Genomic DNA, 24,846 nt, shown 5'->3' with positions numbered 1-24,846 from the left:
AGAGACCTGCTTTTAGGAAAAATCTTTGTTAGCTAAACAACAAACAACAGCTGCTGAAGGGAGGTGGGAGGTGGCAGTGACTGGGGCTGGGCGTTGAGCTCAGGATTTCTCTTCATTCAGAGTAAAAAGAATTGGGGGCAGGAAGTGAGACAGGGGTTGGTCTATCCTGTGTATCAGGGCTGTTTTGGTAGCCACAAGCAAAATTTCCAGTGCAGTGTAAAGGAAGTCTAAACCAATGTGCTTCTCCCAGACAGCGCAGTAGTAGGTGCCAGAATCACTTTCTTGCAAGTTGGAGACTACAAACGTGTAGCTCTTCCCTGTGCCTTTGTAAACGTGGTATTTCCCTTCACTGATTCCTGAGTCCAACACAACCTTTGAGTAGTAGACATCGTAGTAGAGAAGGCGTCGGGGTACAGCTCCCTCCTGGAATTTGTACCAGTGGATATAGCTTCCTGTAAGATCACACTCGATTACAACAGATGACCCAGTCGCCCTCATGACTGACAACTTGTCCTCTTCCATGTTGGAAGATACCTGTGTGACTGCAATGGGGAAAGCAACAAAAAATCATGAGGAAGAGGAAACACCATTTCTTAGTATGACCCTCCCCCTCACCATTGCCAAAAAGTACAGAAAAATCCCAGAGCATCCAGGCAACACACTTACAAGGAGCCAGGAAAACCAGAAGCAGTGCTGGGACCCACAGCATGCCTGGGACAGTGAGCTAGACCGAGTTTCCCAGAAGATGTGACAGGCAGAGGAGTCAGCGAGAATCTCTCTTAAAGCCCACCAGGCTGAGCCCAGAAGGGGTGGGTGCTGGGTGAGGCCTGGGGAGGAGCCCTGCCTCTTTGCACCAACCCCTTTTTGGAGGGCAGGCTGGGAGCAGCCGCCTCCCCCACAGGAGAAGAGAAGCCTGAGCTCTGAGAGCTCAGAACTGCAAGCAGAGGGATCAGATGGAGGGGCAGGCAGAGAAACGTGGACAAGCTTGCCTGTGGCCTAGTGGAGTGAGCAGACCTGAATCAGTCTAAGTTCCCTACGGCTCAGTATTTCAGTGTTCATGATGCTGCCATAGTCTTTCTCTCAAGGAACCACCTTTCTATCATTTCCCTGCACTACCTTCTGTTTACATCTGTAGGTAAACTTTGAGGCAACCACCCGCAAATCCAATAAGCATTCACCCCTCTTTTATTACAAGAAATTGATACCAGGTGTGTTGATCTACATTTAACTCTCTTCAAAGTTAAATGTGTATGTGTGTGTGCTTACAAATCAATTAAATAAGAGAAATTTTTTCATCATCAAGTAAAAGCCCTTCACCTAGGGTTGCTAGATTTAGTGGAGAAAAATGTCTTACATAGAACTATGTAACATTCGGATATCCTTAACTAAAAAAACATGATGTTTATCTGAAATCTAGGAAAATGGATATCAAACTAATAATGAGATGTCATCTCAGCACTGTCAGAATGGCTGTTATCAACAAGACTTGAACTAACAAGTGTGGGTGAGAATAAGGAGAAAATAGAACCCTTGTGCACTCTTGGTGGAAATGTATATTGGCACAGTCACTGTCAAAATTGTAGGAAGTGTCCTTGAAAATTGAAAATGCAACTGCCATGTGATCCAGAAATTCTACTGTGGGTATTGATCTGAAAACAAAACAAAACAAACACTGACTTGAAAAGGTATCTGTACTCCCATGTTCATTGCTGCTTTGTTTACAACAGTCAAAACTTGGAAACAACCTAAGTGTTCATCAGCAAACAGATGAATGGGTAAAGAAGCTGGAGTATATGTATGCGATGGAATACTCCTCAGACACTCGCAACAATATGGGTGGAACTTAAGAGCATTATGCTGAGTGAAAAAGTAAGACAGAGAAAGACAAATATCATAAATCTCTCTTACATGTGGAGAAACAGAGAACAGATCAGTGGTTAGGAGAGGCAAGTGGCAGGACATGGGAGACACACTCGAGTGGTTTGTTTGTTTAAATAAACTGAGTTTTAAAAGAAAGAAATCATTCAAAATAGGCAAAATGAAAAAAAAAAAAAAAGAGTAAAGAACATGAATAGTTCCTGCATAAAGTCAGTTCATTCAGTCGCTCAGTCATGTCTGACTCTTTGCAACCCCATGAATTGCAGCATGCCAGGCGTCCCTGTCCATCACCAACTGCAGGAGTTCACTCAAACTCACATCCATCGAGTCAGTGATGCCACCCAGCCATCTCATCCTCTGTCATCCCCTTCTCCTCCTGCCCCCAATCCCTCCCAGCATCAGAGTCTTTTCCAGTGAGTCAACTCTTCGCATGAGGTAGCCAAAGCATTGGTGTTTCAGCTTTAGCATCAGTCCTTCCAAAGAACATCCAGGGATGATCTCCTTCAGAATGGACTGGTTGTATCTGCTTGCAGTCCAAGGGACTCTCAAGAGTCTTCTCCAACACCACAGTTTAAAAGCATCAATTCTTTGGCGCTCAGCTTCCTTCACAGTCCAATTCTCACATCCATGCATGACCACTGGAAAAACCATAGCCTTAATTAGACGGACCTTTGTTGGCAATGTAATGTCTCTGCTTTTGAATATGCTATCTAGGTTGGTCATAACTTTCCTTCCAAGGAGTAAGTGTCTTTTAATTTCATGGCCGCAGTCACCACAAGGAACGATAAACCTATTGAAAGGTGTTCAGATACACTGTGCTTCCACTATGAGGCATACATCTAACAGAAATGTTTGTTCGTGTCACCAGGACTCAAGGACAAGCATGCTTGTGGTGACATTATTAAAATTTTCCACTTTGATTTACTTGGACTCATAGATGGATAGGAGAAGGCAATGGCACCCCACTCCAGTACTCTTGCCTGGAAAAGCCCATGGATGGAGGAGCCTGGTAGGCTGCAGTCCATGGGGTAAGAGTCGGACACGACTGAGCGACTTCACTTTCACTTTTCACTTTCATGCTTTGGAGAAGGAAATGGCAACCCACTCCAGTGTTCTTGCCTGGAGAATCCCAGGGACAGGGGAGACTGATGGGCTGCCGTCTATGGGGTCGCACAGAGTCGAACACAACTGAAGCAACTTAGCAGCAGCAACAGCAATAGATGGATAAGTAGGAGATTAGACAAGGATAGGGAAACCATAGTGGAACTGAAATGATGTGCACACAGATTTTCACCCACTACTTTTGTAAAAATACTGGGATATATGTTTTTGCCCGGAGAATCCCAAGGACGGGGGAGCCTGGAGGGCTGCCGTCTATGGGGTTGCACAGAGTCGGACACGACTAAAGCGAAGCAAAAGCAGCAGCAGAAAGGGACAGTAAACTCCTACCTGCCTTTGATGGGCAGTTTGAGTCAGTACCGTGCTGTTCACACTGCACTGTGTGTGTCACCCAAAGACCAGTCTAGGCCCCGAAAAGGAAGTGTTGGTCACTCAGTCGTGTCCGACTCTTTGCCACCCCATGGACTGTATGTAGCCTGCCAGGCTCCTCTGTCTATGGGATTTTCCAGACAAGAATACTGGAGTGGATTGCTGTTCTCTTCTCCAGGGGACCCTTCGTGACCCAGGGCTCAAACCCAGATCTCCTGCATTGCAGGCAGATTCTTTATCATCTGAGCCTCCAGGGAAGCTGAGTATAGGCCCTAGGTGGTTGTTTACACTTCATATCAATTTGCGAAGCCTGTTTTTCCTCACATTTATGCCTCTGCATATGGGCGGGGGGCAGGGGAAGGGGTAATCCTACTTGTCAAACACCAATTATATCAGATTTTTTTCTTAATCTCCTCTCTGCAATCTCTATACCATTTTCCAACTCACAGGAACTGTCCCTCTGGTTCTTGGACCAGATAAGTGGACTTTAGTATATTTGCTCTGCTGTGCATTTCTGCAACCCCGGCTGCCTTCTGTGCTAAGAAGGGAGACGACAGAGAGAGAACAACAGCCACTGGGATTCTCCATGTGCTCTTGGAACCACAGGTTGTTGTGTGAGAGAGAAGGTCCCTTCCCTCAGGGTTTAGCCTCCATGACACCAGGATGTGGGTGTGGGGTGGGGGTGGGGATGTGGGGGGGTGAGGGGTGGGTAAGAATGAGAAAGGACAAAAGAAACACAAGCAAAAACAGACAAGCAGGGCTCCTGGCCCATTGAGTGCCCCCTTCCTTCTGTCTGCACCTGATGCCCATACAGGCTTCAGGCTCTTTTTGAGTCCAGGCCAGGGAAGACCTGCAGTGAAAAAAAAAATTAAGGGAAACTCACCATTTGTTCAATAACACTCACTTTATGATTTCTTTTTCCTATCTGCTTGCTACCCTTTATTTTACAGAGTCCTCAGATTCAGGAGTTATAATTGCGATCAATGAGAGAGAGGGGACCAAGTGTGCTCACAGTAGTATTTCCAGAATTGGAACTCACTCCTTGCCATGTGAATGTCAGCCCCTCAAATGAGAGGTGCCAGTCTCCTCATTAGTTATGGAGCTCTAGTTCCAAATCCAGACCTTGCCAACTAAAGCATGTTGCTCACTAACTGGCTCTACTAGGATTGGGTCATTAACCCATTAACCACTGCAGCTACTGATGTTTAACACACCACGAAAAAACTGCAGGATGAACACCAGGATTGAGGTAATCTGTGCTTAGGGAAGCTGGCAAATCAAGACTTTGGGTAGTTAGATATTATCAGGAAAAAATTCATGAATGCAAAATTTTTCACCTTCCCATGCTTAGAAATGAACTAAAATTATTAACTAAGATCTGACTCTCATGGCTAGCAGCAACCTTCTACCCAGATGTGTACTTGGTTGCATGTACTCCTTCATTAATATCATATATACACTGACATCCCCCCTTACTTCTTTTTTTAAAATGAATTTTTTATGCAGTATAGTTGATTTACAATGTTATGCTTATTTCTGCTGTACAGCAAAGAGAGCAGTCATGTACAGATAAGAGAGCTTGACCATAAAAAAGGCCGAGTGCTGAAGAATTGATGCCTTTGAACTGTGGTGTTGGAGAAGACTCTTGAAAGTCCCTTGGACTGCAAGGTGACAAAACCAATCAATCCTAAAAGAAATCAACCCCGAATATTCATCGAAAGACTGATGCTGAAGCTGAAGCTCCAATACTTTGGCCACATGATGTGAAGAGCTGACTCATTGGAAAAGACCCTGATGCTGGGCAAGATTGAAGGCAGGAGGAGAAGGAGATGACAGAGATGGTTGGATGGCATCACTGACTCAATGGACTTGAGTTTGAGTAAACTCCAGTTATTGGAGATCGACAGGGAGGTCTGGCGCGCTGCAGTCCACAGGGGTTCAAAAGTGTCAGATACAACTGAGAACCTTCATGTAGGAGAAGGGGCCACTGACTAGAACTGATTCTGTGCTGGCTAAATGGATACCGGGTGGGAGACATTCCATATGTGTGATCTTATCACTGTAATAACTGAGTTGGATGTAATTACTCCCAGTTGGTCAATGAGGACAACATAATGATTTTTGCATTTTCATATAGCTAATAAATAAAAGAACTGGGGTTTAAAGTTTAATCTGTGATACTTAGAAGCCCATACATTTACATTCCTGCCCATGAGGCTGTCTTGTCTTAGGGCCTTGGCTTTGGTATTCTTGCTCTATGTCTCTATCCTAGGGGAGGGATAGAGTTTTAATTATGTGAACCATTGATTCAGGTAGTCTGGGTTGAATCCCTAGATTAGAGCTGTGTGGCTTCATTTGAAGGAACTTAATTTTAACAATTTACAAAAATATATCTGTAAAGTAGGGGCAGGGAGAAATATTGTAACACCTCAAGGCGAGTAATGAGGATTAAATAGAAAATGCATGCAAGATACAGCAGAATATCTTCTATATAACACACTTTCTGTAAGGGTCAGTTCCTGTAATAGCTACTAGCACAACCAAAATTCTAGAAGCTAACAGATACCATGTTTCCCTGGTCATTAGAAAAAAAAGCCACACTAAATTATGAAATCCACTGTTTGAATTGGAAACTATATCTACACTTTCTAATTTAGAGTCATCTCACACCAAAACCACCATTTATTGTGTCAAGATGACTCCTAGGAAATGATAATGTTGTTGTTATAAGTCATGTCCAACTTTTCAGATCCCATGGACTATAGCCTATGAGGCTACTCTGTCCATGGAATTCTCCAGGCAAGAATACTGGAGTGGGTCACCATTTCTTTCTCCAGGGGATCTTCCTGACCCAAGGATTGAACCCACATTTCCTGCATTGGTAGGTGGATTCTTTACCATCTGAGACACCAAGGAAGCCTCACATAGTGAATAAGACAGTGCTATTCCTGTCATTATTTACACAAATACTTGGGCTGTTTCATTACTTAATCATGCTTTATCCAATTAATAGAAATTCTCTATGTTTCAAACATTTTGTTCTATATCATAGAACAAAAATAAAATCTTTTCTTAATTCTGATAGGAATTATAATTAATTTATATACATGAATTTAGGAAAGATCAGCTTCTTTATGATACTGATCTTTTCCTTCATGAATATGTTATGTCTCTCCATTTGTGCAACTCCAATTTTATGCAAAATTTAAACTCAAAGTGTATCAAAGAAATAAATGTGCAGAACAAAGCCTATACAACATTGGAAAAATATAAATGACAAGAAGTTTTTGTTTCAATCTTTTTTAAAGCTCCAAAATAGTGCATGGTCCCTGGTACTGAGGCCCAAGTTAAAGTCAGTGCATTTACTAACCAATTCCTTCTTGCCTGCAGTCACAGGAGTGAGAAGAACCAGAAACTTTGACCTGTGGTTGTGGGATTCTCATGGAGAAATGTGATGACCTGAGAGAGCAGCAGCACCCAGGATGCAATAAGAAAGGAAGGACTTCTGGGCTGGGGATAAGCCCATGAACACTGTTCTAGAATCCACTCCTGTTTGAGGCCAGGAACTGGTCCATTTCAGAGGGAGACATGTCACTTTATCTGATACTGCTAGCATAGCAGTTGATTAAATTGATATAAATCAACTCGAATAAGAATAAGCTATGGAACTTATTAGAAAATGCACATTTTCAGGCTTTATTCCAAGATTTGTGTTCCCTATATTGGGTGCCATCCAGAATGGGAACTTTTATTCCAACCCAATGCTTCTGACTCAGGTATGGTCCATGGACCACACATTAAGAAACACTGTTCTGGTAGAAATTTGGAGGATACTATACACAAGAGATTGGAGAAGGAAATAGCAGCCCACTCCAGGATTCTTGCCTGGAGAATCCCAGGGACGGGGGAGCCTGGTGGGCTGCCGTCTATGGGGTCCCACAGAGTCGGACACGACTGAAGCGACTTAGCAGCAGCAGCAGCAGCATACACAAGCGGGGCTCCCCTGGTGACTCAGTGGTGAAGAATCTGCCTGCAATGCAGAAGATGCAGGACACCTGGGTTCCATCCCTGGGTTGGAAAGACCCCCTAGAGGAGGGCATGGTGACCCCCTTCAGTATTCTTGCCTGGAGAATCCCATGGACAGTACAGCCTATCCCTGGCAGGCTACAGTCCATAGGATCTCACAGAGTCAGGCACAACTGAAGCGACTTAGCCCACACGCATACACAAGAGGCCACATACACAAGAAACCACATACATATAAATATAGCATTTCTGTACTTAAGTATTAATTTTATGTCCTTAAATCTAGCCCAATAAGAAAGTGATTTCTTATATGATTTTTCTGTTGATATAGATACCACTCATTGTCTAACTGTTCACCCAATATGTTCTTTAACTTGAATTATTGAAAAAAAATCTAAGTCTCACAGTTTGGGACTTGGTCTTGTCAATATCGTGGGTGGGAGTGAAAAGAACCTCTGGCTTTATTTGCTTAATACAGAACAGTTCTGGCTGTGGGCTGAACTTCAGCAGAAGGTGTAAGTAGAATACTATGATTAGCATAGCTACATCAATCCCCCTTTTCCTACATTTCATGCCCTCGTTGTTTATATAAGAAAAATCTCAATTTGGCCAAAAGATAGATCAGATACCAGCTTGGGCTTCAGGAATCCAAGTTTTCACTCTATCTTTTCTCATATTTCATAATCGTGAATAATGAAGATGCTTCATTCCTAGCCATCTTCTCTGGAAAATGATCAGACAAATGATTCAATATAACTAACCTTTCAATTTGTTCTCCTAAATATTCCCCTTAATAGATCAATACAAGGTTCTCTGTCTGTCCTCAAGAGATGGTTGAATGGACTCCACCAGCTCCTAGGGGGTTAAAAGAATATGATGCCTACCAGCTGCTTGCCTGAGGCCTTAAGATGGAGACCTGCTTTTAGGAAAAATCTTTGTTGGCTAAACAACAAACAACAGCTGCTGAGGGGAGGTGGGAGGTGGCAGTGACTGGGGCTGGGCGTTGAGCTCAGGATTTCTCTTCATTCAGAGTAAAAAGAATTGGGGGCAGGAAGTGAGACAGGGGTTGGTCTATCCTGTGTATCAGGGCTGTTTTGACAGCCACAAGCAAAATTTCCAGTGCAGTGTAAAGGAAGTCTAAACCAATGTGCTTCTCCCAGACAGCACAGTAGTAGGTGCCAGAATCACTTTCTTGCAAGTTGGAGACTACAAACGTGTAGCTCTTCCCTGTGCCTTTGTAAACATGGTATTTCCCTTCACTGATTCCTGAGCCCAACACAACCTTTGAGTTGGAGACATCGTAGTAGAGAAGGCGTCGGGGTACAGCTCCCTCCTGGAATTTGTACCAGTGGATATAGCTTCCTGTAAGGTCACAGTCGATTACAACAGATGACCCAGTCGCCCTCATGACTGACAACTTGTCCTCTTCCATGTTTGAAGATACCTGTGTGACTGCAATGGGGACAGCAACAAAAAATCATGAGGAAGAGGAAACACCATTTCTTAGTATGACCCTCCCCCTCACCATTGCCAAAAAGTACAGAAAAATCCCCAGAGCATCCAGGCAACACACTTACCAGGAGCCAGGAAAACCAGAAGCAGTGCTGGGACCCACAGCATGCCTGGGACAGTGAGCTAGACCGAGTTTCCCAGAAGATGTGACAGGCAGAGGAGTCAGCCAGGATCTCTCTTAAAGCCCACCAGGCTGAGCCCAGAAGGGGTGGGTGCTGGGTGAGGCCTGGGGAGGAGCCCTGCCTCTTTGCACCAACCCCTTTCTGGAGGGCAGGCTGGGAGCAGCCGCCTCCCCCACAGGAGAAGAGAAGCCTGAGCTCTGAGAGCTCAGAACTGCAAGCAGAGGGATCAGATAGGGGGTGCACAGTGAAACATGGACAAAGCTTGCCTGTTGCCTGGTGGAGTGAGCAGACCTGAATCAGGCTAAGTTCCCTGCGGCTCAGTATTTCAGTGTTCATGATGCTGCCATAGTCTTTCTCTCAAGGAACCACCTTTCTATCATTTCCCTGCACTACCTTCTGTTTACATCTGTAGGTAAACTTGAGGCAACCACCCGCAAATCCAATAAGCATTCACCCCTCTTTTATTACAAGAAATTGATACCAGGTGTATTGATCTACATTTAACTCTCCTCAAAGTTAAATATGTATGTGTGTGTGCTTACAAATCAATTAAATAAGAGAAATTTTTTTTCATCAAGTAAAAGCCCTTCACCTAGGGATGCTAGATTTAGTGGAGAAAAATGTCTTACGTAGTACTATGTAACATTCAGATATACTCACACTAAAAAAACATGATGTTTATCTGAAATCCAGGAAAATGGATATCAAAACAACAATGAGATGTCATCTCAGCACTGTCAGAATGGCTGTTATCAACAAGACTTGAACTAACAAGTGTGGGTGAGAATAAGGAGAAAATAGAACCCTTGTGCACTCTTGGTGGAAATGTATATTGGCACAGTCACTATCAAAACAGTATGAAGGGTCCTTGAAAAATTGAAAATGCAACTACCATGTGACCCAGCAATTCTACTTGTGGGTATTGATCTGAAAAATAAAAACACAAACTTGAAAAGGTATCTGTACTCCCGTGTTCATTGCTGCTTTATTTACAACAGTCTAAACTTGGAAAAACCTAAGTGTCCATCAGTATACAGATGAATGGGTAAAGAAGCTGTAGTATATGTATGCAATGGAATACTCCTCAGATATCTGCAACGATATGGTGGGACTTAAGAGCATTATGCTGAGTTAAAAACTAAGACAGAGAAAGACAAATATCAAATTTCTCTTACATGTGGAGAAACAGAGAACAGATCAGTGGTTACCAGAGGCAAGTGGCAGGAGATGGGAGAAACACTCAAATGGTTTGTTTAAATAAATTGAGTTTTAAAAGAAAGAAATCATTCAAAATAGGCAAAATAAAAAAAAAAACAAAAGAGTAAAGAACATGCATGGTTCCTGCATATACAGTCAGTTCAATTCAGTAGCTCAGTCGTGTCCGACTCTTTGCAACCCCATGAATTATAGCACGCCAGGCCTCCTGTCCATCACCAACTGCAGGAGTTCACTCAAACTCACATCCATCGATTTGGTGATGCCATCCAGCCATCTCATCCTCTGTCATTCCCTTCTGCTTCTGCCCCCAATTCCTCCCAGCATCAGAGTCTTTTCCAATGAGTCAACTCTTCGCATGAGGTCGCCAAAGTACTGGAGTTTCACTTTCAGCATGAGTCCTTCCAAAGAACACCCAGGGCTGATATCCTTTAGAATGGACTGATTGGATCTCTTTGGTGTCCAAGGGACTCTCAAGAGTCTTCTCCAACACCACAACACCACAGCTCAAAAGCATCAATTCTTCGGTGCTCAGCTTTCTTCACAGTCCAACTCTCACATCCATACATGACCACTGGAAAAACCATAGCCTGACTAGATGGACCTTTGTTGGCAAAGTAATGTCTCTGCTTTTGAATATGCTATCTAGGTTGGTCATAACTTTCCTTCCAAGGAGTAAACATCTTTTAATTTCATGGCCGCAATCACCACAAGGAACGATAAACCTATTGAAAAGTGTTCAGATACACTGTGCTTCCACTATGAGGCATACATCTAACAGAAATGGTTGTTCATGTCACCAGGACTCAAGGACAAGCATGCTTGTGGTGACATTATTAAATTTTCCCCTTTGATTTACTTGGACTCATAGATGGATAGGAGAAGGCAATGGCACCCCACTCCAGTACTCTTGCCTGGAAAAGCCCATGGATGGAGGAGCCTGGTAGGCTGCAGTCCATGGGGTAAGAGTCGGACACGACTGAGCGACTTCACTTTCACTTTTCACTTTCATGCATTGGAGAAGGAAATGGCAACCCACTGCAGTGTTCTTGCCTGGAGAATCCCAGGGACAGGGGAGCCTGGTGGGCTGCCGTCTATAGGGTCGCACAGAGTCGAACACAACTGAAGCAACTTAGCAGCAGCAACAGCAATAGATGGATAAGTAGGAGATTAGACAAGGATAGGGAAACCATAGTGGAACTGAAATGATGTGCATACAGATTTTCACCCACTACTTTTGTAAAAATACTGGGATATATGTTTAAAATATGTATAATAAAATGTTTTGGCCACTCTCTCTCAGATAATTCATTTTCTAGGCTCATGACAGACAGCTGGGGAGTGAGGAAGGGACTAAAGCTGGTCTTCCCTGTGCCACCAGGACCAAAGGTGCAGGGGACAGGAACTAATCTGAGAGCAGAGTGTTTCAGGCTTTTGTATATGAAGCAAGTGCGAGTGCCCTGGAGTTCTAGAAAATCCTTTCGGGAACAGAAGTTTCACGGTTTAAAAATAAAAAAGGAGAGAAACTTCCCTGGCAGTCTAGTGGTTGAGGCTCCATGCTTCCACTGCAGGGCGCCAGTCAGATCCCTGGTCTAGGAACTAAGATCCTACATGTCAAGCTACATGGCCAAAAATAAGTAAATAAATTCAAAAAAAAAAAAATACGGAAAAAATTTCCGTTAGTCTAGAGTGGAAAGAAAATTCTTCAAACACACACAAAAAAATAGTAAGAGAAAAAACCAGAATGTGAAAGAACTATCAATTATGATGTTGAAAAAATTACAATATATTGGCACTAGAATATATTCATTAGACACAATGTACCCAAAGAAAGAGAGAGATAGGGGTGCAGGGTGAGAACTTGGAAGAAAAAAAGAAAGAAAGGAAAAGAGAAATAAGAAAACACAGCTCTCTTAAGCATTTTTCAGCTCTGTCTCTTGCACTGGCTCTCGCTCTCTTTCTCTACTCTTCTGTCTCCCTATCTCTTCATGGCTTTCTCCACCACTTGTCTGGACTGCTCTCTGTCTCTCCATCTCTGTGTCCACAGATCTTCCATATTTACTATCACTGCCCACCCCTCTAAGTCTTTCTCTGCCTTTCTTTCCAGCTCTGTCCCCTTCCCCTTCTCTGTTTCTCTTCATCTCTCTTCTGTCTTACTCTCTCTCTCCTTATCTCTATTTCTCTATCTCTCTGCCTGCCTACTCTACCACCTGTCTTTCCTTTTCTAATTCTCCATTTATATCTCTCTCATCTGTGTGACTTTCTATCTCTATGTCCGTCTCTCCATTTTCTTCCACGGGCATAAAAAAATCCTGTGATACGTCAGGATTGGCCTCTGTTTACTGGCTTTTCCACAGTGTGACGTTGAGATCTTCCTGGTTCTTCATATGTTGGGGAATTGTGGATTGTGTTATGCACATTTCAATACAATGCTATGGCTCTAGATAGTGCTTAAATACTATGGAGAAAGCTGATTTTTTGGGGGGGAGGGGAGGCTGTGGTTTTTGTGCTGTTGTTAACAGAGAATTAATTGACCCGAAAGCAATGACACCCCACTCCAGTACTTTTGCCTAGAAAATCCCATGGACCGAGGAGCCTGGTAGGCTGCTGTCCATAGGGTCGCTAGAGTTGGACACGACTGAGCGACTTCACTTTCACTTTTCACTTTCATGCATTGGAGAAGGAAATGGCAACCCACTCCAGTGTTCTTGCCTGGAGAATCCCAAGGACGGGGGAGCCTGGAGGGCTGCCGTCTATGGGGTTGCACAGAGTCGGACACGACTAAAGCGAAGCAAAAGCAGCAGCAGAAAGGGACAGTGAACTCCTACCTGCCTTTGATGGGCAGTTTGAGTCAGTACCGTGCTGTTCACACTGCACTGTGTGTGTCACCCAGTCTAGGCCCTGAAAAGCAAGTGTTGGTCACTCAGTCGGGTCCGACTCTTTGCCACCCCATGGACTGTATGTAGCCTGCCAGGCTCCTCTGTCTATGGGATTTTCCAGGCAAGAATACTGGAGTGGATTGCTGTTCTCTTCTCCAGGGGACTCTTCGTGACCCAGGGCTCAAACCCAGATCTCCTGCATTGCAGGCAGATTCTTTACCATCTAAGCCTCCAGGGAAGCTGAGTATAGGCCCTAGGTGGTTGTTTACACTTCATATCAATTTGCGAAGCCTGTTTTTCCTCACATTTATGCCTCTGCATATGGGCGGGGGTGGGGGGGCAGGGGAAGGGGTGATCCTAGTTGTCAAACACCAATTATATCAGATTTTTTTTCTTAATCTCCTCTCTGCAATCTCTATACCATATTCCAACTCACAGGAATTGTCCCTCTGGTTCTTGGACCAGATAAGTGGACTTTAGTATATTTGCTCTGCTGTGCATTTCTGCAACTGTGGCTGCCTTCTGTGCCAAGAAGAGAGACGACAGAGAGAGAACAAAAGCCACTGGGATTCTCCATGTGCTCTTGGGACCACAGGTTGTTGTGTGAGAGAGAAGGTCCCTTCCCTCAGGGTTTAGCCTCCATGACACCAGGATGTGGGTGTGGGGTGGGGGTGTGCGTGTGGGGGCTGAGGGGTGGGAAAGAATGAGAAAGGACAAAAGAAACACAAGTGAAAACAGACAAGCAGGGCTCCTGGCCCATTGAGTGCCCCCTTCCTTCTGTCTGCACCTGATGCACATACAGGCTTCAGGTTCTTTTTGAGTCCAGGCCAGGGAAGACCTGCAGTGAAAAAAAAAATAAGGGAAACTCACCATTTGTTCAATAACACTCACTTTATGATTTCCTTTTCCTAACTGCTTGCTACCCTTTATTTTACAGAGTCCTCAGATTCAGGAGTTATAATTGCGATCAATGAGAGAGAGGGGACCAAGTGTGCTCACAGTGATATTTCCAGAATTGGAACTCACTCCTTGCTATGTGAGTGTCAGCCCCTCAAACGAGAGGTGCCAGTCTCCTCATTAGTTATGGAGCTCTAGTTCCAAATCCAGACCTTGCCAACTAAAGCATGTTTCTCACTAACTGGCTCTACTAGGATTGGGTCATTAACCTGTTAACCACTGCAGCTACTGATGTTTAACACACCACGAAAAAACTGCAGGATGAACACCAGGATTGAGGTAATCTGTGCTTAGGGAAGCTGGCAAATCAAGACTTTGGATAGTTAGATATTATCAGGAAAACTTTTATGAATGCAAAATTTTTCACCTTCCCATGCCTAGAAATGAACTAAAATTATTAACTAAGATCTGACTCTTATGGCTAGCAGCAACCTACTACTCAGATGTGTGCTTGATTGCTTGTACTCCTTCATTAATATCATATATACACTGACCTCCTCCCTTACTTCTTTTTTAAAAATGAATTTTTATTGCAGTATAGTTGATTTACAATGTTATGTTTATTTCTGCTGTACAGCAAAGAGAGCAGTCATGTACAGATATGAGAGCTTGACCATAAAAAAGGCCAAGTGCTGAAGAATTGATGCCTTTGAACTGTGGTGTTGGAGAAGACTCTTGAGAGTCCCTTGGACTGCAAGGAGACAAAATCAGTCAATCCTAAAGGAAATCAACCCCGAATATTCATTGGAAAGACTGATGCTGAAGCTGAAGCTCCAATACTTTGGCCACCTGATGTGAAGAGCTGACTCATTGGAAAAGACCCTGATGCTGGGCAAGATTGAAGGCAGGAGGTGAAGGAGATGACAGAGATGGTTGGATGGCATCACTGACTCAATGGACTTGAGTTTGAGTAAACTCCAGTTATTGGAGATCGACAGGGAGGTCTGGTGTGCTGCAGTCCATGGGGGTCAAAAAGAGTCAGATACAACTGAGTGACTGAACAACCACAACAAAAGAGTTCTAATGCACTCCTGATGACTCTCTTGGACCCCCACACTGTCATGAGAACACGTCCAGCTAGTTAGCTGGAGGATGAAGTCCCACCTGAAACAGAGCTGATTCATTTCAGCCCAGGTCACCTTGACCAGGTCATAAGATGGTAGCTGATGGGTTAGCTTGGGCCTGGCTGGTCAACAGCTAAATCTGATCCAGATCAGCAGAATAGCCTAGCTGACCTGTGGGCTTGTGAGAATTAATTATTGTTTTAAGCTACTGTGTGTTTGGGATGTTTGTTATACCATTTTATTAGGCAGTTAGATAGATGATAGGTAGATAAATAATTGACAAATAAATAGACATAGATATAGATAGGTAGAAAGACAATATATATAAATAGAAAAGAAATACATCATTTTAATTTATTATATGAAATATATTCATATACTGAATAAACGTGTAACTATGTAAATATAGTTTGTAACAATATGCATATAAATATGCATACCTCTAATTTTCTTTCTCCCTTTCTTTCTCTCTCACAATATTCCCCTCTATCTCTGTATATCCATCTCAACATGTATATCACACTCTGTGTAGCAACATATATTCTTCTGTCTCTTTAGTTCTGTCATTGTGTCTCTGCTTCCATTTCTGATTCTCTTACTGTGTATTTCCCTCTCTCTCCATCTCTGTCTTTGGTGTTTACCTCTCCCTCTCACTGTATTTATATGAAAATCTCTTTATACTCTTCTCTCTCAATATTAATATTCCCTCCTCCTCTCCGTGTTTCCATCTCATTATCCCTTTGTTTCTATCCCTCTCTCTGTCTTTTTACTTACCTCTCTTTTATTATCTCTCTCTCCTTTCATTAGAGATCTATAATCTGTGTGTACATTTCTCTCCTCACTAACTCTTTTTATCTCTGTGTCACTGTCTCCCTCATTTGCTATTTTCCTCTCATGCCCACTCTGCCCTTCATCCCTCTTTCCCGAACTTCCTAATACTAATTTCTATTGCTATCAGTATCTTTAAATAGCTTCCTTTCCCTTTATTACATTTAATCTCCCTCTGCCATCCCTGCCATTCTATTTTATCATCTTTGCTGGGCTCTGTTGGCTTGTGGGATGTAGCCCAGGGCACCTGGTCGGCTTGCTTTGATGGAAGAATGAATTCAAGCTTACAAGCGTAAATGTGCTTCTTTGGCTTCTCCTGACGATTTTGCCTGTCACATATGAAGACACCAGAATTATGTGGTCATGTTAGGAGAGTTGCCAAATCGTTGCTTCCTTGAGGAGAATGTTACAGCATCCAGACTATGACTTACATTTCTATTTCAGCTGCAGATACCTGGCAGTTATATGGGAAATAGTATATAAAGAAATATTAGAATTTTATCATTACCTCTAAATGAGTGTCTTTCTTTCTGTATAGTTTGATGACCATTTTACATATGAAACAGGGGATTGGGGAGGTTAAGTAACTTACTTGAGGTTGCCTAGGGAATGAAGAATTTGAACCAAGTCAGCTAGTCTCCAGAGCCTGTGCCCTAAGTAAATTGCTGGGTTGTTTGTGATTCGGTGATCAATTTCTGTCCTCTTTGGAATGTTGGATCGATGCATAATGTGATATTGTTTTACTCCCTGTGAGTGATAGTCACTCAGGGTGTCCAACTCTTTGCAACTCCACGGACTGTAGCCCACCAGGCTCCTCTGTCTATAGAATTCTCCAGGCAAGAATATTGGAGTGGGTAGCCATCTTCCCAACCCAGGGACTGAACCTAGGTCTCCAGCATTGTGTGCAGATTTTTTTAACATCTGAGCCACCAGGGAAGCTACCTTGATTCTATTTAGATACTTTTGCTAACTTGTAGCACCCTCTCCTGGCCATTTTGAATGTGTTTGGAGGTAAGAAAGTAAGTTTTCTTTCACTTTGAATATCCAGTTGACACAAATATTTGTTGAAAAGACCACATTTTCCTCATTAAATTGATTTAGCACATTTGTAAATAACAAAACAAACAAAAAAACAGTTGACCATAAAGATGTTTGTTTCTGGACCCTTAGTTCTCTTGCAGTGACCAGTGTACAAGAAAAACACTTGGAAAGACATACTCCATCCTAGATGGAAAGGCCCCTAACAGGTACTTTCGCTCATCTGCAACAAAACTAAAGGAAACTGATTCTTGGATTTATATTTCCCACTGAAAAATGACCCCTGCACCAGACTAGTCTGTAGTGCATGCGTGCTAAGTTGCTTCAGTGGTGTCTGATTCTGTGAGGGAACTGTAACTCAAGATCACCTTAAAGTGATGCTCAGATGGGGAAGGCACATCTGGACCAGGATGAGAAGAATTGGAACTAGACAGTTGTCCTAAGATGCCAAACCCAACCCATGTTTTCTTAATTGCTTGGACTTCTGCACAGAATCAAGTGTTTCTCCATTTGAGAAGGAGCCTGTGTAGATATCAATCCAGTTATTGGGCTTGTGGTTAATTACCTATTTCCAGTCCTTTCGTTAACTTTGATGTGTTTCACCCCTCCAAGACACTGATTGAATTTCACTTAGGAAATTTATTTAAAAGAAGGAAGTCTTAGTCCTATTCAGGCCACTATTGATATTACAAGATAGGATGCCCTCACTTGGCTGATCAATAATACATACTCTAACCGTGACCATAAATATGAATATTCTTGAAAGGTTTCTCAAGCTCAACTAGAACAAAGAGCTGAGTCAGTCAAAAACCATTAACCTTGGGACTTCCCTGGCAGGCCAGTGGTTAGGACTCCATACTTCCATTGCAGGGGTCTCAAGTACAATCCCTGGTTGGGAAACTAAGATCCTGTACACCTTTTGGTACAAGAGAAAAATAAAATCTTCCCACTTTATTAGGGGGACACTTTCCACAATCATGAGATGGATTTATATGGTTAACACCAGGCTATGGTCTTTTAAGCAGAAAAGCTCCCTTATGTCAGGAGTTTTTCTAATAACGCTAGGCAATTGGGCTTTATACCCTGAGAACAATGCCAGTATATCATTACCCTTAGAGACAGCAACACAAGACAGACTGGATCAGAGGACTGGGGATATAGTGAGCTGCTCCTAATAGAGTTTAACGAAGTTGAGGAACCAATTAATGGCCTTGGTTTCTTCCAGGATGTATCATAAGATGTACCCTAGGTTTCCTGTGGACTCAAGATCACCTTCAGGCCAAATTAGATATGGCCCCAGCAAATTTACCATTGGTATAAGCCTAATGGCTCAAATGATCTGTAATTCAGTGGTATGACCATTTGCTGCTGCTGCTGCTTCTAAGTCACTTCAGTCGTGTCCGACTCTGTGCGACCCCATAGACGGCAGCCCACCAGGCTTCCCCATCCCTGGGACTCTCCAGGCAAGAACACTGGAATGGGTTGCCATTTCCTTCTCCAATGCATGAAAATGAAAAGTGAAGGTGAAGTCGCTCAGTAGTGTCCGACCCTCAGCGACCCCATGGACTGCAGCCTTCCAGGCTCCTCCATCCATGGGATTTTCCAGGCAAGAGTACTGGAGTGGGATGCCATTGCCTTCTCTGGTATGACCATTTAGCAGATGTTTTTGTGCCTTCACAGGATCCAAAGATATAACTGGCCATATCAAAGCTTTAACAAATTCATGCAGCAGTCTATAAATAATAGTAATCAGACAGGCTATTAACCTACTGAATTCTGAGTTCTCTACGATGAGAAAAGTCATATTACAAAACTGAGTGGTCCTCAGTATCCTTACAGCATCTCAGGAGGCATCTGTGCCATAATTCAAACTGAAGAGTGCTTTTTTCACACCAGATGAATCCTCTATGACAACACATTTAATGACCCATGTGAAAAATCAGATTTCTTCTTTAAGTGATCCACTCCCCAGTCTTCATGATCCCTTAAAACACTGGTTTGGAGCTAAAAGCTCTTGGCTTAAATATTTGGCTAACTTTATTAACACAACTACCTATATTACTTGTATGGTACCTTTTTTACAAGATTGCTGCCTGACAAACATGTGGCTGAGCCACTGATAAAAATAATGATGACTATGAGTTTTGAAAGGATTGAATAAATATACAGTTCTTTATGAGATCAATAATTGTAATAGTGTAACTCGGGTACGAGAAGAGGCAATAAGAGGGAGGCTTTTCCTGGACCATAACAGATTAGTAAGACAGGTGATATAGAGGCTTTGAAAGTGAAAGTGAAAGTGAAGTCGCTCAGTCCTGTCCGACTCTTTGCGACCCCATGGACGGTAGCCTACCAGGCTCCGCCATCCATGGGATTTTCCAGGCAAGAATACTGGAGTGGGCTGCCATTTTCTTCTCCAGCAGACCTTTCCAACCCAGGGACCAAACCCGGGGCTCCTGCATTGCAGACAGACGCTTTATTGTCTGAGCCACCAGGGCAGAGGCTTTAGGCTACTGTTAATAGGGCCCATTCCAGTAATAGCACATTGATTGGACTATCAATGAAATCCTGGCTTGACCTAGAAATGAACATTCTTAGCACCCTTGGCCAAAATGATCATGAAATACCTTCCGATCCTTTGTGCAATTTATGACCATGAGGGGGCACTGCCAACTGAAGAATGTCATTCACCTTTTGTCTCTACTAGTATTGAGTCAATAGCAACTGTAGTCCCTGACTTTTAACACACCCTGAAGAGTCCAGGGTGGAGATCAAGATGGAGAACACGTGTATACCCGTGGCGGATTCATGTTGATGTATGGCAAAACCAATACAACATTGTAAAGTAATTAGCCTCCAATTAACATAAATAAATCTATATTAAAAATAAATAAGAATGAGGTACTCTCTGCTCTGAGAAAGCTGGCAGACAGACTTTAAAATAGTTAAATATTTTCAGGAAAAAATCTTGAGCTGAAATTCTTGTATCACCAAATATTTAATAAAGCATTAAAGCCAATAACTAAGATTTGATTCTCGTGACTAGCAGTAACCTTCTACCCAAATGTGTCCTTGATTGCATGTACCCTTTCACCAAAATTATATATATATACTGACTTCCCTGGTGGATCAGATGGTAAAGAATCTGCCTGCAATGCAGGAGACACAGGTTTGATCCATGGGTCAGGAAGATCCCCTGGAAAAGGAAATAGCAACCCACTCCAGTATTATTGTCTGGAGAATTCCATGGACAGAGAAACCTCATGGGTTACAGTCAACGGGGTCACAAAGAGTCGAACATGACTGAGTGACTAACACGTCCACATTTTTCACTCCCCCCAACCCTTACCGCTTTAGAACAGTTTCTCAGAGCTACTGAGAATCAGTGTCCCAGGCTGTGGTTCTCAGTAAGACACTGAGTGAACTCAACTCACAGTTCCTATCTTGTGTGGGCTTTTTTTTTTTCAGTTGACAACCGTAAGAGGCCTTAATGCACTTCTGCTGGGTTTCCTGGTTGCCCGTCATTGTCATGAGAACAAGTCAGTGCGTGACTTGAATGTGCCCTAGGGTCAGACTATGAGAGCTAAAGCCTTGTTCTCAGTCATAGAGCTGCTTCCTTCTGGGACTGGATGGATGGAGTCTAGGACCTGGACCCTCATCCTGGACCTGCTGGGGGATAGGTGGACACCTGCTTTTCATGTTGACTTTGCTGAGCAGCCCTTTGCTCATTCACTCATCACACTGTCATCTGACTTACTGTCCTCTAGTAAGCCTTTCTCAGGTTGACTCTGAAGTCATTTTCACTTATGTGACTCCATATATGACACTTCATTGCACAAGTGAAGCCAGGGCCTCCTTATTACTGTTCTTTGAGGAACAAAGCAAACTGCTGTTGCCCATACCTGCAGTCTGTCCCTATTACTGGGTTCAGGAATCAGGTGTGTCACCCCATCTACACTGGGAAAATGAGACCAAGAAGTACCAGCCTCAGTAAGTCACAGATCATGGAAGAGCCCAGGTGGTTGGCGGAACGTCAGGGATGATCTCGCTTTTTCCTCCAGAACAGGGTCCTGAGCATGGATGGAGGCAAATGCTGGTTGTAAGTTTCTCAACTCACAGAAGAGTTGATTGGAGGAACTTTGTCTGTAAAAACTGGGGAACCTGGACCCACAGCCCAGAGTATGTTTGATAATAATCACATGCCTGTGTAGAGGACTTTTCTTGCATTAGCTGTGACCCTTTGAAAGTGAGCAAAGTTGGCTGTGGTTTAACTGTTCTCATTTCCTTGTGACACCCCAGCTACCCCTTGCACAGCTTCAACCAGTAGAGGCCAGTTTGACTTTGAGCATTTTCCACGAATCAACCACATTTGACAGAGCACGTAAACATAAAAACCCTGAGAAAATGAAACCCCATCAGCCACATCAGCGCCCTCCTGCTGTCAATCAGGCCATCACCCCATCCCCACAGCCCTCCCCTCTCTGTACCTCCCAGGCCAAGGCAGCCCAGGGCAGCCCAGGACAAGTTGGGGCAGGAAGTTGCTGAGAAGTTGGAAACCACAGGAAACACTGTCCACAGGGCCCTAGCTATGGAATCAGCTGCAAAAACTCAGTGATTTACAAGTTTGCCTTCTTGCCTTCTGTACTTTCTCAATGCAGAAATAGTTCCAAATCTATAAGAGGAGGGTCACATATTTGGGCTGAAGAAGCTTAATCAAATTCATGCAAATCAAGGAGTTGATCTAAGTTAGATTTCATCTTTCTTATATCTGGTTGCTCTTATTTTTTTTTTTTCCCAAAGGGAATTTCTACTTCCTTTCTCAAAGAACCTGCTTAGCAGATACTAAAGCTGATGAAAAGCAAACAAAAAAAGAAATTTCCAATTTTAAATGATACATTGGCTTACATCTGACACGTAAAAGGTTTTACTTTAAAAGGTGTCGCTAGAGAAAATAGAAAAATATGTGATCTTTTTTCCACCCATATATCATGCATCACACATTTTATGTCTGTGCCTATAGAAATACAAGGCATACAATTAAATGAACATCATACTTGTTAGTATTATTACTCTATAGAAAAAGTGATCAAAGGACATGAATAAATATTGCACAGAAAAATAAATATAGTTTTTGCCTATATGAAAAGACTTCAGTCCTTGCGTGTCAAAGAAAAGCAAATTTAAACTACAATGATATGTTATTTTTCACCAGGATGAGCAAAATCCTGACCTTTGATATCACTCTCCAGACAGTCACCTACTTTGTGGTGCAAATGCAGACCTGGCCCGTGTGTATCCCGGCAGTACTCCCTGCTTAACCTTGGATGTCTTTCCCAGTCTCTCTGGGACCTAGTCTTTCCATCAGTGAAATGATTATACTTGAAGCAAACAAACTGCCTACAGAATTCTTGATGCTTACTAAGTAGTAATTACACAATGCCATTCAAACAACAACAAAAAAAAAAAAAAAAAAAGAGAGAGAGAGAGAGAGAGCAAAAAAATAAAATTAGCCTAACAGAACATACAGAGATCATACGCTTAGACAAGTTTTCATGGCTAACAGAAATGTGGAATTTCTAGCTTTTTGACTAAATTAGCTCATCTTGGTGTAGTCCCTCTGGTTATCTCTTATTACTCATGATTTCTAGTTGACAGTTATATAGGACTTTGCTTTTTGGGGAAATCAAGTATTACTTAACTGTCGCCTACTTGATTGACAGAAAGTTTGCAAAGCATCAAGTCAAAGAGAGAAAGAATTCTAAAACAGTAGAGAATGCATAATGGGAAAACTTTGAGAATTATTTTCTGAAGTTTCGCTTTTTATTGTTGAGAAGGTATGGACCACTCTAGCTCTATAAAATTTATTGGGCCTTGAGTGTTTTGATATGGAATTACGCAAATGTTTGCCTAACTTTTCTATTGCTCACCTGTGGATGTAGCCTGTTGCTTTAATATTTATTTTATTGAACCAAGTCTCTTGAACTTTAGTTGCAGAAATCCTATTAGTAGATGGGAGGTTGGTATTTAACCTCTTCTCAACCTAGGAGCAAGAGAGGAAATATAGACAGGGGAAGAGGCAGTTGTCTTCATCACCTCTTAGCCTGATAACAAAATTTCCCTGTTTTAATTGAAAGTAAAAGTAATTTGTTTCTATTTTAACAGCAACTACTGTAGAAGGAAAGAACAGAGCTCCAGTAACCAAACTGCTGGTGTTTAAATCCCAGTTCTGTTTCCTATTAGTTTCCCCAATTATAGAAAAGATCAAAATGCATATCTCATAGGTTTCTCATGAGAATTTAATAACAGGTACCTAAACCAGCCCCAGAAAGCACTATTCCAGCATTTGCTATTACTGCTTTATTAAGAATTTAGTCATTAAATTTATAAATTGCTCTGGAAATTTGAAATTATTTAGCTTGAATGCTCTCTTCAAAAAATGGATAAACTAGGCAACATGACATGGTCAAGGAGACGTGACACAGCTGGTTAAAATAGACCAAGTAGCCAAGGTGCTAACTGTGGGGTGTGAGGTGGAAACTCTGGTCCAGCGTTCCTCCCCCCATACCATGTGGCAGTCATGCTGTAGTGAAAAGGGACTGGACCAAAAGGATGTACACCTTCCTCCCACCTCAGAAATGCACCTGGATACACAAGAGGCTTCCGCAGGGAGATTCTGAGGACCATTGAGTCTAAGGGCAGAGCTGGGGTGTCAGGATGCTCAGAGTACCATCCACTGTCCTCCTCTGCCCAAGACTCTCAGTCTAATTGTTACACTCCCCTCAAAAAGCAGTTACTAATCTAGATACACTCCCAGAGTAAGGCAGGATTTCCATAGTGTTGATAACAAGGTGAGTAGCTATGGTGATTCCAGAGAATATACGTGAAGAGAAGGCAGACGCACCCACAAGTCCTTAAGAAAATTCTCACTGACTCCTTGAAGAATCTCTTTAGTAAAGAAGCAGTGTGTGTCTTGTTTTCTTTTGATTTGCTTCATTTTGTTTTCCCAGTTGAAAGTGAGTGCTGGGGAAGCTAAAACATACAAGGTAACAAAATATAGGATCTGAAAACAAAGAGACCTGGCTTTAAATGAGTATTACTAACAAAGTAGTGGTAAAGAGCAGATAACTTTATTTCTCTTATCTGTAAAGTGTGGACTATAACTATACCTTCCTTCAAGGGCTCTTAAAGGATTAATGGGATGACCTGGTGAATAACAGAAAAGGAGTCCCTCTTCCATCCACATCCAACTTGTCTGCAGGGAAATGAGATTAGAGATGATTCGTGATGATCCTGTGTGTGTGTAGAATCTATCAATACCATTTCTACAGTAGAGCTGCCAACACTAGATGCTAATGTTGTTGAGGACTTGCATGAACCCAACATCATTAAGTCATGTTCTTCATGCTCATGGAGACAGGGCTCTGTAACTTCATTACCCAGAAGAGGAAATGAAGGTGCAGAGTTCAAATCACTTCCTGATGCCAATAGAGACTCAGGCTTCAAACCCAGACCCTCAGGGTGGGGGGGGGGGTGGTGGTGGTCAGAGTCTGTACGCTTCACCCTCCACCCAATGCCCCTCCGGTGCTGGAGCAATTCTCATGGGGTTAATGTGAGGATCAGGAGGCAGTGCTTGTGAGACATTAGTACAATCTGAACATGCACAGTTCAAGGCATGATGGGTGTTACTCTGTCATCATCAGAACATCCCAAACCAATGAGTCTGAATCTGGTGACTTTGAAAGAGGAGACCAGTACTTTCATTCGGCTAGGGGTCCTCTTGGGGCCAGTGCCCCAAAGGAAGCACCATAACCACCATCTCAGGGAAAGACTTAGAAATGT

At 42.8% G+C, this 24,846-nt stretch overlaps 1 gene segment (V, D, J or C); it reads right to left on the bottom strand.

Annotated features, from left to right (window-relative positions):
* Window positions 1–99: 99 nt before the first annotated feature.
* On the bottom strand, window positions 100–10,605 carry LOC129658349 (T cell receptor gamma variable 8-like). The segment is given in 2 exon segments: window positions 100–542; window positions 10,488–10,605. Coding segments are annotated over 2 exon segments (489 nt in total).
* Window positions 10,606–24,846: the final 14,241 nt, after the last annotated feature.

The sequence above is a fragment of the Bubalus kerabau genome, chromosome 8 (assembly GCF_029407905.1).
Source record: "Bubalus kerabau isolate K-KA32 ecotype Philippines breed swamp buffalo chromosome 8, PCC_UOA_SB_1v2, whole genome shotgun sequence".
Taxonomy (NCBI): Eukaryota; Metazoa; Chordata; class Mammalia; order Artiodactyla; family Bovidae; genus Bubalus; species Bubalus kerabau.
This window is presented reverse-complemented; position numbering and strand designations above follow the sequence as displayed.